This window comes from Desmodus rotundus, chromosome 1 (assembly GCF_022682495.2).
Source record: "Desmodus rotundus isolate HL8 chromosome 1, HLdesRot8A.1, whole genome shotgun sequence".
Lineage (NCBI taxonomy): Eukaryota > Metazoa > Chordata > Mammalia > Chiroptera > Phyllostomidae > Desmodus > Desmodus rotundus.
Window position 1 is genome coordinate 36,725,382 of NC_071387.1, and position 15,173 is coordinate 36,740,554.

The 15,173-nt window shown below is 43.5% G+C and overlaps 1 protein-coding gene across 6 annotated transcripts in view; it reads left to right on the forward strand.

Moving 5' to 3' along the window:
• The window catches only part of FRMD3 (FERM domain containing 3), a 265,496-nt gene that overhangs the window by 110,159 nt on the left and 140,164 nt on the right, over window positions 1-15,173 (forward strand). The window contains exon 1 of one of the 6 annotated variants that reach the window (XM_053923567.2): window positions 1,582-1,755. The exons of the other annotated variants lie outside the window; for them this stretch is intronic. Coding sequence (XP_053779542.1) covers window positions 1,741-1,755 — 15 coding nt within the window. The 5' untranslated portion in view covers window positions 1,582-1,740. Of the gene's footprint in view, window positions 1-1,581; window positions 1,756-15,173 lie in introns of those variants that run through there. 6 annotated transcript variants of the gene reach the window in all.

Sequence of the window (15,173 nt, forward strand, 5' to 3'; positions counted from 1 at the left end):
GGAACTTTCTTCACACCACTCACCCGTAGTCTTTCTGTCTTGGTGTTCTTTTGCAGTATATCCCTTAAGTGCTGGTGTTCCTCAGGGCAGACTACAACACACTCTTTAAGAAAGAAAAAGCTTACATACTTTGCAACACTTTATTCCATGCCTTTGGCTGACTCCTAAATCTGTATCTCCATTCTAAGTATCTTCTTTGAGCTTTTCGCCTGTATGTCTGTGAGATATCTCCACTTGGATGTTTGCAGGAACTTCCAGCTAATGGGTTCAAAGTCAGAATCACAGGTTAGAGGTTTTTAAGCTATGGGTCATGACCCACTAGGGAATCTAAAATATAATTTAGAGGGTTGTGATTAGCGTTAAACCAAATTAGCAAGCAAGCGAAGAAGACTGACTCTCTCTCTCTCTCTCTCTCTCTCTCTCTCTCTCTCTCTCTCTCTCACACACACACACACACACACACACACACTCACACACACACACACACACACAGGTGAGTTTACATTAGAATGTAATCTCCATGAGAGTGGCAGGATTAAAAAAATTTTGTTTACTGTTTTATCTCTAGCATCCAGAACAGTGCTTGGTACATGTACAGACTCAAAATATATTTGTTGAAAGAGTGCGTACTTGGCCTGGCCAGTGTGGCTCAGTTGGTTGGAGCATCATCCTGTAGACTGAAAAGTTGTGGGTTTGATTTTTGGTCAGGGCACACACCCAGGTTGTGGGTTTGATCCCTGGTTGGAGCGCATGCAAGAAGGCTACCAATCGATGTTTCTCTCTCTCTAAAAGCAATGAAAAAAAATGTCCTTGGCTGAGGATAAAACCAAAAAAGAATGTGTACTAGTTGTGGTATACAGTGCACATCGTACTGTGCGTTGTGTCAGATAGTTTCACAGCTATTTGCGTATCAACCAGATGACTGCTAATTTCCCTTTGAACTTAAATTACATGACTTTTTTCTTTCAGTGCTCAGTTGTTTTTTTTTTTTTTAAACCCATGGCTGAGGTCTGTGGCAGAACCTTTGGTATTTTTGCCTGTGTGGCGAACATGAGACAGGTCTGAGTAGGAAGGAAGTGGTATTTGGGAAATGCGGTTGTGAAGATTCATTGGGTTAGATGCAATAGTGTCATCAGATGGCTGTGTGTGGACTGACTATTAAGCTGGATGGACTCTGCTCCTGCAACTGACCAGCCAGCTTTTGGGAAGGAGGGAGGGAAGGAGACAGGAAGGGAGAGAGGGAGGGAGGGAGGATTTGGGGACTTCATGTCTTTAATTTATTACAGGTGGACTTCTTTATTACAAAGACAGCTGACTTAGTGGGTGGCAGACTTAAGGCCAAGAGCTGCCGAAGGAGAAGTCAAACAAGGGGCGTCACAATCAGTGACTGGTTTACTGAGCATACATTTAACCTACTCGGTTCCAGGCACTGTATGAGGCTCTGAGGCTATAAGGTGAACAAGACAGACGAGATCCTTGCTCACGTGAACCTTCATTCTAGTGAAGGAGACAACAGACATTGATAAATAGATCATTTCAGGATTGGAGGAGCCTCCTTCCCAGAACAGTTTGATTTTGTTTTGCCCCATATACAGAGAATTGGGAGTGACTAAGCCATGTCCCAGGTCACTGTGCAGACCGAGGCTTGTGAAATGGAAGTCTGTGTCAGCATGCTTCTTGATGGACACTTTTAAAGCCTTTTAAAAAATCGATGGAGACAACATCTTGGATCCTGCACTGATGAGAACTGTGGTGGTGAGCGCTGAAGAGAAGAGAGTGGCTCAAGGGTGTGGGATGGGGCAGCTGAGGAAGTGTGTTGTGATGGAGTGGAGACCAGACCAGAGGAGAGCCTGGAAGGGCCCTTATAGGCTGTTCAAACTAAGAAGAACCTGTTGAAAAGGGGACTCACTGTTTATCTCTGTGGAATCATAAACTTTCCCAAGTGCCCAGATGTGGCTCCGGAGCTAGAGGAGGAACAACGCTCTCTGGGAGGCTGTACCCTTTACTCCTGAGGATGTCTAATTCACTCTTGGGCAGGAGTCAGCTGCACATCCAGTCGATAGAAAACAAATTACGTGCGGCATTTCTTCGTTGGGTGTATAATAATGAACTACCGTTTCCCCTCTTCTTCTCCTTAGCAAATTGCATGTGAAAAGCTAATATAATGACTCCAAAGAATCTTCTTTTCTGTTCCAGGAGCAAAGTTTTACTGGTTGTGGTATTTATTGATTATTTGTTACCTGCATATTTTAAAAGGGATTCCAGGCAGCTTACAATGGAGTGTCAGGCCTCTTCCGTTTGTTCCTCCAGAGCCAGCGGCTGCCTTCTCTGCACCAGAAAGCTGACCTGATTGATTACATTGGTACAGAGGTACCTTGTCCTTTGGCTTTCAATTGCACTTGATAAACGGGGCCCCCAGATAGAAGGCCACATGAATGAGAGAGTAAGGTCTGGATATTTGTTCCCTAGTTCCTTCCTGTGAGGTGGCCTCGGGCTGCTTGTGTTCCTGAACCTGTAGTCACTGTTCTTCTGGAGGCTGCTACTCTCTGTGACGCTCTCCAGTGGGCCCTAGTGCCTGCTTTTTCCCTCATCCTTTATACCTGGCTGTGGGGTGCAGGGGTGACAGTTCTGCTCCTCACCCAGTTCCCACACTACCTCTGGTGGTGCCCCATTCACCCAACTCACACCCTTGCAAACAATCCCTTTGGAAAGGAAACCTTGAAATACTCTAAATCGAGTGTGCCATCTGCTTCCTGTGGGACTTTGGCAGATACGAATATCAAAACATATGACGAAGAGAAACACCATTAAACAATCGAAAGGCATAGAGACACAGAACTAGGGATTGAGATGCGCGTGACATTTGTGCACCTTGTCGTGTGTGCTGGCTAACTCTTATTTCAGGATCTATCTGTTAAGTCTGTTGTCCCTTTAAAAACTGGGTTGTTTGTCTTTTTGTTTATTTGCATGAGTGTCTTAAGAATATATTCTGCACATGAGTCTTGTCAGATCTAAATATTTTGTCCAGATACTACAAGCAGATATCTTTCCCAGCCTGTGGCTTACTTCTTCAGTATCTTAATGATGCCTTTTGTCTAACAGACATTGAATGGGAATAAAGTTCATTTTAGCACTTTTAGTGTTCTATTTAAGAAAAAAAAATCTCTACTCCAAGATTGTGGCGATATTTTGATATCTTCTTCCAGAAGTTTATTGTTTTATTTTTCACATTCATGTCCATGATCCATCTCAGGCTGGTTTATTAAAAACAGCTTTATAGGAGTAAAATTTATATACGAGTACATTTACTGATTTAAAGAGTACAAGTTGCCCTGGCTGGGTGGTTCAGTGGCTTGAGTGCTGGCCTGTGAACCAAAGGGTCACCAGTTTGATTCCCGGTCAGGGCACATGCCTGGGTTTGCAGGCCAGGTCCCCAGTGTGGGGTGGCGGGGGGGAGGGGGCGTGGGATAAGCAACCACAGATTGATGTTTAAAAAAAAAAAAGTACAAGTCAATGATTTTCGAAGCAAATTTACAGAGTTATGTAGTCATCTCCACACTCTAATTTTAGAACACTTCTATCACCCAGAGAAGTCTCATGCCTGTTTACAGTCACTCCCCCTTCCCACACCCAGGCAGCCACTAATTTGCTTTCTGTCTCTCTAGATTTGCTTTTTGAATTTGTGTGTGTGTGCACACACATGATGTGTAGCTATTTCATTTGAGCACAAACCCTAAATCTAAGTTTTCTGGAAGATGGAGCAAGAGGGAATCTTAATGCTTTGCATGGCTCCCCTGGTTGGTTCCTGCTAGGACTATAATTCTATCATTTCTGGGAAGAATTATTTTTATCCAGTCTTATCATAGACATTGGGTAACATCATGGACAATGTCTTTATCTCTTGCCAGAATGTAGTCAGTCTTGAATAGCTATTTCTCTAATTGCCTTTCTTTGAGAATTAAGGAATTATCTGTCACCCAGTTGAGATGCGTGAAGAAGTCACTTCTGTGAGAAGGTACGATAATAAGGTTTATGCCTGTGGATTTCTGATTATCTGAATGAATACACCGGGAGAACCTAATGAAGCTAAGGAGTGGGCGGGCAGTACGGTCGCGTTAAATACCGTGAGTCTGAAGCAGGCCTTTGGTGAGGGCAGATCACATACTTTCACAGTTAGATTTTTTGTTGGGTGAGTGCTCAAAGTACCAAAAAGCCATATTATTTACTTATTTTACTTTTCTAATTTCCCCCAGCTTTATTAAAATGTAAATGACAAATAAAAATTGCACATATTTAAAGTGGACAGTGTGAAGTTTTCATATACACGTTCTCTGTGAAATGATGACCACAGTGAAGCTGAACTAACACATCCACCACTTCACTTGTTGCGTGTGAGTGTGGCGAGAATACCTAAGATCTGTTCTCTTAGAATAGCTCGAGTAAGCAGTATGGTATTAACTGTGGTCATCATGCTGTACATTAGGTCTGCAGCACTTGTTCATCTAATCTGAAAGTTTGTACCCTGTGGCCTGTATCTACCCGTATTCTCCATCTTCAGCCCCTTGTGACCATCATTCCACTTTGTGCTCCTGTGAGTCCCTCTTTTAGCTGTCTTGTTTATGAGGGCAGGGTCCATGTGCTGCGTGAGCCACCAGAACGCCGGCGGCAGAGCCGACATACTGTGAACATGTAAGGGCCTGCTGCATCCTTGTATTTCTGCCCCTCAGGGCCGCCCACTTCTTTTTGGTGCACAGATGCCAGGGGGCTGTGAGTAGGGCCAGCAGTCTCCCCTGACGTGACCTTCTGTTCTGCTCTGGCGACTGGAAAAATAGATGGCTGGTTCTCTAGATTTCTGCACCATAAAGTAGGAGAAAAAGGGTTTTAGGGCCTGCATAATTTTAAGCGTTCTTACCACTTGACCACCTCAAAAGATGGACTTATACTTTAGTATGCTCAACAGCATCAGCGAATTTCAAAATATAGCTGTACATAGCTGGACAAAGTGATTTTTGGGGGGCAATTACTTATAGCCCCCTAAATATTGAAGAATATCTGTAACTGCAATGATTTTTAGACCATATTTTGCTGCCGAAATATGTTCAAGGCATCACTTGGCCAACATGTTCAGCTGCTCACAAAGGCTACTCTCTGGTCAGCCATGGCAAAGACCGTATCACGGGCATGGAGAAGGTTGCCTTTCTGTTTGACTTAATAGTATGAGGATATGTTAATGAAACATGTTTACCAAAGGACTCTCATGCCCTGCTAGTGGAGAGGACATTGGTACAAGCACTGCAGAAAGCTCTCTGGCAGTGTCCATTACACGTACACGTACTGTACGTCTTCACAATTCTACTCCTAGGCACACACCCCGTGGAAACAGTTCACCAAAGATGTGTGCAAGTATCTTCACAGCAGCTTTGTTTTCAACAACCAATCACTGGAACTACCCGAAGGTCCATCCATGGTAGAATGGACTAATGAATTGTACATCTATACAATGGAAACACTGCAGAGCAAGAAAACGAATGAATGAATGACTTTTCACAACAACATGTATGAATATCTGAAGTTGTGGTGAACGAAAGAAGCAAGACACATGGGGGAGAAATGGGAGGAGACTTGACTTGCAGTGGTGAACACACAATACAATATAGAGATAATATAGCTTTGCACGCCTGAAACCTATGTTATTTTATTAACTAATGTCACTCAAATACATTAAAAAAGAAAATATACAGATACAGAAAAAGTGGAAAAGCAAGATACAAAGATAACAATATTGTAGAATTCCATTCACTTGAAGTTCAGAAACAGGCAAACGTGATGTTGGGAATCAGTAGTGGGTACTTTCTGGGGGAGGCAATGACTGAAGGCTGCGAAGGGGCCTTTGAGGGGCCCGATTGTGTTGTGTTGTTGTTGTTGGATCTGGATGGTGGCTGTATAGATTTTCTCACTTTGTAAAAATGTATAGAGCTGTGTAGTGTACTGTACATAAGTTATGTCAATAGTATTTATGTAAAAATAAAGCAGCTACAACAGTCCTGCCTGATGTGTTGAGGACTGTCTGATAAAGTGCATTTCTGTGCATATACTGATTCCAGAAATGGTGCAGATTCTGAAGACTCAGGAATAACCTGAACTAAAATGTGAATGGATAGCTTGGCTCATAGAGGATTTCCATATATAGACTCAAAATTTGACATGGATAAATGTGAATGAGGTCAAAACTGCATATTAATATTTACCCCTCTTTGGTGAAGAGAATGAGTTTTAGTGAAATAGTTGTGTCTAAAACTGCTTACTTCATATCTAGGATATTAAGAAATTCAGGTTTGCAGGCCCCACCCTGCAAAACCTACCACCTCTCCCTTCACCTAGACAGAAAGGCAACCTGGTTTTACAAAAGGATATGTGGCAGAGTAGTGGTTCCTCCTTTTGTCCTTGAGCAATTGGTAGATAATACTTCAAGTCCTTCTTAGAGTAAGTTGGGAGTTGAATCCTTTGGGGGGGGGGCTTGTAGCCTACCTTCTCCTTAGTCCTGTAGAATCTGGCCACCTTTACTTCTCTGACCTCACCTGCTTCTGCCCCTTTGCTCACTCTGCCCCAGCCCCATGCCGGCCTCCTGACATTCCTCAGGCCCATTCTGACACTCCAGCCCCAGCACCTTCACCCAACCCGCCCTCCTTGCCTGGGATTCTTTCTCAAGCTCATCTCTGTGATAATGCCTTCACATCCTTCAAGTCTTGCTCAAATGTAATCAAGCCAATAAGGCCTGCTCTGACCATACTATTTAAAATTGTGACCTGCCTCCATCCTCTTCCATTCCCCACCCCCTTCCTAGTATACTGCTGAGAAATTTCTGGACACACACAGGAGACATGGGCTTGGGAACAAAATCAAACTGGAGTTTGACATTTAGCTGTTGGATCTTGGGGTCATTCCTTAATATTCTTTGGGCCTCAGTATCCTCAAAACTCATAGTATTGCTATTGTAGGTAGGATACTATAGGTGAAGCACCTGGCTTGTATATAGCAGGTGTCCATAAATAGAATCTTCCTTTCTCTCTAGCCATTTCCTCCCTGTATCAGTGGACACTGATTTACACAGAAAAATATTCCAAGAAGTCAGTTCCAAATGATGAGTAATGTATCTTCACAGGCTGAACAAGCTAGCATTAGAAAGTTGAACCTGTAATATGTTAACTGAAATTATTATGGTTAGCCTCATCTTACTTATTCAAAGATGACTTTGTTAAAAGTCTGGGAGAAAAAATGGCCTGAAACCTTGGACACAGATGGGAACTGACTGTTTAATTAGTCAGGTCTCTAATGGGCAGGTGATATTACAGCCCTGGAGGAAGGTGAGAAGATGAGGACTTTCAGTCTTGCCCCAAATGTTTCTCAGGCATTCTGGGGAGGGGCTGTGTCATTAAGAATCATATTTTGAAACACCCTGAGGGTCAGCAAAGGCACCATTTGCCTCCGGGGTAATTCCGTTTACTAAGCAACTCACCCTTCCAGGATGGCCTGGCCTCATTATTCTGTCTGGGGTGGAAGGAAGCATATCAGCATATCAGTTGTTTTTAAAGAGAATTTACAGTTTCTTGGTCTTTCCATTCGTAAAAGGAAAGATCCTCATGAAAAATCACTAAGACACGGGGACAGTTTTGTCTCCAGTGTGGTGAGAACAAGATTAGGAGGGGTCTCAACCTGGAGGGAAGGCTGTCAGTAGAAATTGAGGAATGGGTATCTGCCCATCACTTTCACACTTAGTCCACTGAACACTCAGGAACACTGTGAGAGACTCGTTGGTTGGGTAACAGGGGGCTTACTGAAAAACAAGTGTTCTCAAAGTGTGTGCCCAGCATTTGAAGGCCCGTGACTTGGTGGGAAAGAGCAGAAGTATTGCGCGTAGAAGAGAGTTCGAGTCTTGGGCTCAGCTCCTATTTGTTGTTTGAGCCTTTGTTTTCCCATCTGTGTGTGTGTGTGTGTGGGGGGGTGGATAAAGCAGTGGTACCCACTAAAGTGATTGTGAGGATTGAATGAGCTAATACATGTAGTACTTGCTCTTACTGAAAAATTCAGTTGGTTATAATTATATACAAGAATATGTTATGCCAACTTGGAGGAGTCTCACATTCTCTTACACAAGTTCTTGTTCCAACATGAGGTGAAGCTGGCAGAGATTTCCCATGCTGATTGAGAGAGTTTTTTCCCTCTTGGGGGAGAGCAGAAATTGTGTGACAAGGCAGAGAGCCACAGTCAGAGAGCAATGGGTGTCCAATGGAATGGAATGAAATGCTAAGAAGGATGAGGCAAGCTAAGGGCGGCAAGAGTAGGGCAGCAGATCCCACTCTGAAACTGGTGACTTGCAAAATCAGGAGTGGACATTCAATTCCACATGCCTGGCTTCTTGTCCTGTGTTGGATACTGTGTACTGGTGAAGCACCCTCTGTCACCATCTTCCTGGCCTTTCTGCTAGGCGGCCTGCCGGTCTGGGAGCCCGGTGGAGAGGAAGTTAACCTTCATGTCTGCAGACAACCCCTTGAGAGAAGTGGTAAAACCAGAGTTAATGCAATTGTACACAACAATCAAAGGAGGGCACCACGACAGTATTTCATCAATTTCTAGATGAGATCAGAGGACAGAGGCGTCCTTGAGCGTATGGGTAGATCTGTAGGGGAAGATTCTACAGAGCAGCCTCTACCAGGAGCAGGTGAACATATCAATAACAGAATTTTGGTAGGCAGACAGGAACTCTGCTTTGTTTGTGCAGGGCAATGGAAACCGTGGTGTGGGGCATTTTGCAGAGTATTTGAAGTCATGGTGTGGGGCATTTTGCAGAGTATTTGAAGTGGACAGAAATGCCGAAAGTGAAGCAAAACACCCCCAAACATGACAACAAACCCAAAACAAATACACCCAAAACAATACATAATAACAAAAATAGAATTCAGCTGCTTAAACAACAGGTACATGCAGTTTACGTGTCCAGATTTGCCTGCCCTCTTCAGTGGAGAGTGTCCTCATTGATGGTGGCCAATATCCACTGACCACCCAAAAGAGGACCGTTGACGTCCTGTTCACTGTCCAATGCCCAAGGACGTCACTGTTGGAGGTGCAGCATATAACTTGGGGGAGCAGTACACGTGGGTTGAAAGGTGTGTTCTGATCTGGAAGGGTTACCACGAGGACTTTTACCTGCTCGCAGCAGAAAAACAACCTTGTCTTCTTTTTTCGACATCTTTAAAATTAACCAGTGATTCTTAGCTGTGGGGACTTCCCTCCCTCCTGAGAGGCCTAGATGGAACCTTTGGGGTGCTGCTTCTCCTCGTTTGCCCGAAGCTTGTGCATATCAACTCTGCTGTGGAGCACTGGACCCCGAATAAGGCTTCCGGACTGCTCCTCCGAGACACTTTAGTTCATCACGGAGAATTCTTTGTCTCTGGTCATCTGTAACTTTTGTTCTTTCTCATCTTCCAACTGTTGACCATGGAGAAGGTGAGGAAAGACTGGTAGGCCCTTTGTAGAAAGAGATAGACGCTAACAGGTGTGGGGTGGAGGGGGCAGGGTGGTAGAGGGGAGCAAGGAAAGTTGGGGTGTTCTATCAGTGGAGGCAAAAGAAGCAGAGAAGGACTATCTTCTGTGCTCTAGAAAGTTTCAAGATGCATGCAGTTCCTAAGCAATACAGCTTGTCTGTTTTTACGGTCCCTAAGCCTGGATGTCTTACGTAAAGGTCACTCTCCACGTTCACGCTATATTTGTGTGCACGCGCATGTGCGTGGACGGTTGGGGGGCAGTGGGGATAGGGAGTGGAATGTGATAGAATTGCTGGGAAAGGTGAAAAACTGACTATGTAAAATTTAAGTTACTTCTTTTTGGCTTACATTTTTCCTATGGATATTAGAGATTAGTCATATTTCATTATTTCCCCTTCCCAGGTTTATGGAGCTATAACTGATATATAACACAGTGTAAGTTCAACACATACAACATTATTTTTTAAAAAGATTTTATTTATTTTTAGACAGAAGGGAAGGGAGGGAGAAAGAGAGGGAGAGAAACATCAATGTGGGGGTTGCCTCTCATTCACCCCCTACTGGGGACCTGGCCCACAACCCAGGCACGTGCCCCTGGGAATTGAATCAGTGACCTCCTGGTTCACAGGCCAGCATTCAACCCACTGGGCCACACTGCCACGGTGTATAATGATTTGATATATGTATCTATTGCACAATTATTATTTATAAGAAAGTTAACATATTCATCACCTCACAGGTAATTATTTTGGTGGTGAGAACTTCAAAAATCATCCCTCTTACCAACTTTCAAATATTAACTGTAGTCATGCTGCTGTATATAACATTCCTAGAACTTATTTATCTTATAGTTGGAAGTTTATACCCTTTGACCACCTTTACCCATTTCCCCCAAGCCCACCCCACCTCAAAAGTTACTGCTTGATTTAATCTGACTGAATGAAATCGGAGAATTTTCATAGGACAGAAACTAAGAGCCAGTCGTGCAGCCTCGTCCCACTTCCAACAAGCTTGTGGAGTCAAAAACCTTTGTCAGCTCTGATCCCTCTGTTGTTGCAGGCATTGGCTTGGAGGAGGGGTGATGGACGCTTTCAGCATCATCTCTTCTTAACCCTGAGCTGTCCCTTCCTCATCCCAGCATGCAACTTTCAGGGGCCTCCACTAATTGTGTTTAGATGCAAACAAATTAATGTTAGCCTTAGCCAGTGTGGGGCAGCCCCCTCTGCTGAGGAGGTGGTGTGGAAACCCAGAACTGCCTGAGCTTGCACCTGGGATGAACCTTCACCATCATCTGGGCCATCCTCCTGGTCACACCTGGGCACCTGGAGGCCAGAAAGGTTGGGGCCAGGGCCATCAGTTGGCAGAGGCAGGGAACTCTCAGGCTTTACTAGGATATCCAGATCAGAGGCATCTTTACTATACCCACCCTCCTGTCTCTTGCTTCTGTTTCTTTCTGGAGGAAAAAGAAGCAGGACTTCTGGATAATATAATAACTGGAATTCTGGTTTGTGAGTTGCAAGCCATTGGCATGTGGGAGGAGAGTCTTCAGAAAGTAAACCAGTGATTAAACAACCTCAGTGAGGAAAAAGTGATTAGAAAGATAAATACTGCACTGATAACTAACCTAATGCTTATAATTTGTAGAAAAGATACAAAATGCAAATAGGCACAAAGAAAAACTAAAAATAATCTGAATTTCATCTCCCACGGATACCACCACCACCATTTAGCCTTTTAAGCCTTTATCCTTTGTGCCTATGTGTATATATAAATGCATGTGTATAAATATGCACATGTGTAAAAATAGGAATTTTACCAAAGTCTTTTATTCCAACTTATGATATTTTAAAATTACATTTTATTTATTATGCTATTACAGCTGTCCTGATTTTTCCTTCTTTGTCCACCGTCTGCCCAGCACCCCCCACTCCCTCAGGCAATACCCCCACCATTGTTCATGTCCATGCGTCATGCATATAAGTTCTTTGGCTATTCCATTTCTTGTACTTTACATCCCCACGGCTCTTCTGTAACTATCCATCTGTACTTCTTAATTCTCTCACCTCTTCACCCATTCCTCCAAATATTACTCCCATGTGACAACATAAAAACACTGTCCCTATAGATTTGTCTTTTTGCCATTTTATTGTTCATGGTTTTGATCTTTTTTTTAAAATAAGTCCCTTTAATGTTTCATATAATAATGGTTTGGTGATGATGAACTCCTTTAGATTTTTCTTGTCTGGGAAGCTTTTTATCTGCCCTTTGATTCTGAATGATATTTTAGCTGTGTAGGACAATCTTGGCTGTAGGTCCCTGCTTTTCATGACTTTGAATATTTCATGACTTTGAATATTTCATGACTTTGTATATTTCTTGCCAATCCCTTCTAGCCCTTCCAGCTGATTTTGAGAAATCAGCTGACGGTCTTATGGGAACTCCCCTATAGGTAACTACTTTATTTTCTCTTGGTGCTTTTAAAATTCTCTTTATCTTTAACCTTTGGCATTTTAATTATGATGTGTCTTGCAGTGGGCCTCTTTGCATACATCATGTTTGGGACTCTCTGTGCTTCCTGGACTTGCATGTCTATTTTCTTTACCAAATTAGGAAAGTTCTCTGTCATTTGTTTTCAAATATTTTTCCAATTTCTTGTTCTTTCTCTTTTCCTTCTGGCACCCCTGTGATGCGAATGTTGGACTTCTTGAAGTTGTCCCAGAAGCTGCTTATACTATCCTCATTGTTTTGGATTTTTTTTTCTTGTTCTTCTGATTGGTTGTTTTTTCCTTCCTTAAGTTCTATATTGTTGATTTGATTCTCGGCTTCATCCATTCTACTGTTGTTTCCCTGTAAATTGTTCTTTATTTCAATTAGTGTATCCTTCATTTCTGACTGGATCTTTTTTTTATGTTGTTGAGGTCCTCACTAAGTTCCTTGAGCATCCTTTTAACCAGTGTTTTGAACTCGGCATCTGATAGATTGCTTATCTCCATTTTGATCAGCTCTTTTTCTGGAGTTTTGATCTGTTCTTTCATTTGGGCCATGTTTCTTTGTCTCCCTGTTTTGGCACCCTCCCTGTGTTTGTTTCCATGTATTAGGTAGAGCTGCTTTGAGTCCATGTCTTGGTAGTGTGGCCTAATGTAGTAGGTGTCCTGTAGGGTCCAGTGGCACAGCCTCCCCTATCACCTAATCTGGGTATTCAAGGTGCTCCCTTTGTGTGGGCTGAGTACACCCTCCTCTGGTAGTTGAGCCTTGGTTGCTATTGGCAGATCAATTGGAGAGAGTTACCCCAGCCAGTCAGCTACAAGGATTGGCTGTGACCACTTACCACCAACCTCCACCTTCTGTGAAGGATCAGCTGTGCAGGGTCAGGGTGGTGGTGCCCTGACATGGTCTGTAGCTGTCCACTGGTTGTGCTGTCCCTGGGGTTTCCCAGGTGGTGCAGGCCAAGGTCAGCACCCACCTGTGTTTTGCCTGGTGCCACCCTGAGTGAGTTATAAAGCAATCTGAGATGGCTGCTACTTGTGCTGGTCTTGGAGATTCTCAGGTGAAGCCAAGCTGTGAATCTAGGCTGGCTGCTGCTAGTGCTGGGCCTGGGGCTCACCAAGGCTAGTTACTTTTTTGATAGGATTTAGGAAGTTGTTAAGCATGAGCCAAGACAAGCCGTTCAAGTGGAAAAGTAGCCTGGGTGAGTCTGTAAGTTAGGTGGGGTGGAGTCTCTGGGGATCTCCAAGGCAAGTCAAACAGTATTAGCCAGGTGGCTGGTGTCTCAGATATGCCACCTCTGATGCCTTGCAAGCTGCTACCCCAGTGCTGGAGCTCAGAGGTAGTGAGTCTGAGTAGGTGAGTCTTTGTGTGCATTCTTTAAGAGGAACTGCTTGGGGCTCCAACAGTTTTCTTCCACTGAGTCAATCCCGTCTGCTTTTTGTAGCCAGAAGTTGTGGGAATTTATCTTCTGGCACTGTAACCCTGGGCTGGGGAGCCTGGTGTGGGTCTGGGAGTCCTCGCTCTTGAGATACTCCTTCCAAATTTTTATCCACCACACATGGGTGAGGGGCCAGCCTGTTCCATGTCTGTGCCCCTCCTACCAGTCTGGATGGATGTGGTTTCTTTAATTCCGTAGTTGTCAGACTTCCATTCAACAAAATTTCTGATGGTTCTGAGTGATGGTTGTTCTATATTTTAGTTATAATTTTGATGTGGATGTGAGAAGAGGAGAGCCATGTCTGCCTATGCTGCCATCTTGACCAGAAAGAAATCTTCCAATTTTTTCATTTTGTATTATCTTGAATATCTTTGTATGCCTTTTTAAGAGTGAAATCTTGAAGAGGTTCTCACAGTTATACTTGTTTTTGAGTGTTTCGTGCATTCTTCTGGGTTTATATAGTACCATTGGGCTGTGTGTTGTGCATTGCTAACGAGTGGACCAAATTGTTCTTTGGGTGTAAACAGCTGGTAGATTGCATGTGATATTTTCCTTCCTTCAGGAAGCTGTTATCTGATGCAGAGAGTCAAAAAAAAAAAAGCAGTGGATTGTTAAAGACACAAGTTAGTTCATAATAGCTGATAATGACATTAAAATTCACATCAATCATTCTTTGTGTTTTTAGTTTTATAAAGTAAAAACACCCTTGGCTTGGTTTGCTGTGTAGTCAGAAGAGCTATAAACATAACCGAGATGATTTTCCTTTGTGCCTAATCACTTGAAGAAAAGGAGAAGTGTGATAGTTGGGGAACGCAGCCTACACCTTTCAGCTTTAAATATTTGCGACAAATCCTTTGTGTGTGTGTGTGCATGCATGTGTGTGTAGGAATCCCTCCAACACACAGAGCGTTGTTTCAGGGGCTGTGTGGGCTATGAGCCAAATAACTGTCTGACTACTGATATGAGAATCTTCTAGAATGACACTATTGTAGTGAAGCATTTTGCCTTCACAGAGTAGAAATTACAGACCATGCTGGTTTGGCCTTTTGCCAGAATAGGGAGCAGGGTTTGGGAGACAGTAATGTAGCTTAAAAGAATTAGGAATGGAGGTGGGTAGAAATCATTCATTTCTAGAAGGTCATCCACCCAAATATGGCTGGTGCTGGGGTTGCTGGAAGGAGCAAATGCCATTATCTCTGTTCAGCTGTTCTCACAGGCCCTCATTTATAGTTAACAGTCAGTAATTCATAGCTGCTATTCCTGTTGTGGTTGTGACTTTTGTCGTATTACTTATCATGCTGAATTATAACTTCCTGTGAAGCAGCCATATCTAGAAATGTACATGCAGAGGAGTGGAAGAATCCTGGACTGACCTGTTGTCCAGTGGGCTCTCTCCTCTTTCCCTGCCCAGCCCATTCCATTCCCAGTCTTCTCAACTTTGTCAGAACGCTTCTTGGGCAAGCTACACCCAATGTAACAATGACATGCATCGGGCTGTTGCAAAGTGCCCTTTAAAATCACACTTCCACTGTAATTCTAAGCACACACGAGTGTTCAAGACACCTTCTGCCTTGGCCTTCACAGTTTCTTCCTCCTCTGTCTTGGAAAGATTATTCTTTGCGGTAAATGAGGCTACCAGTGCTTATATCAACAGGGGGGACATACAGGATGAGGAGATAAAAGGTAAAGCCTTGTGCGTTGGGTGT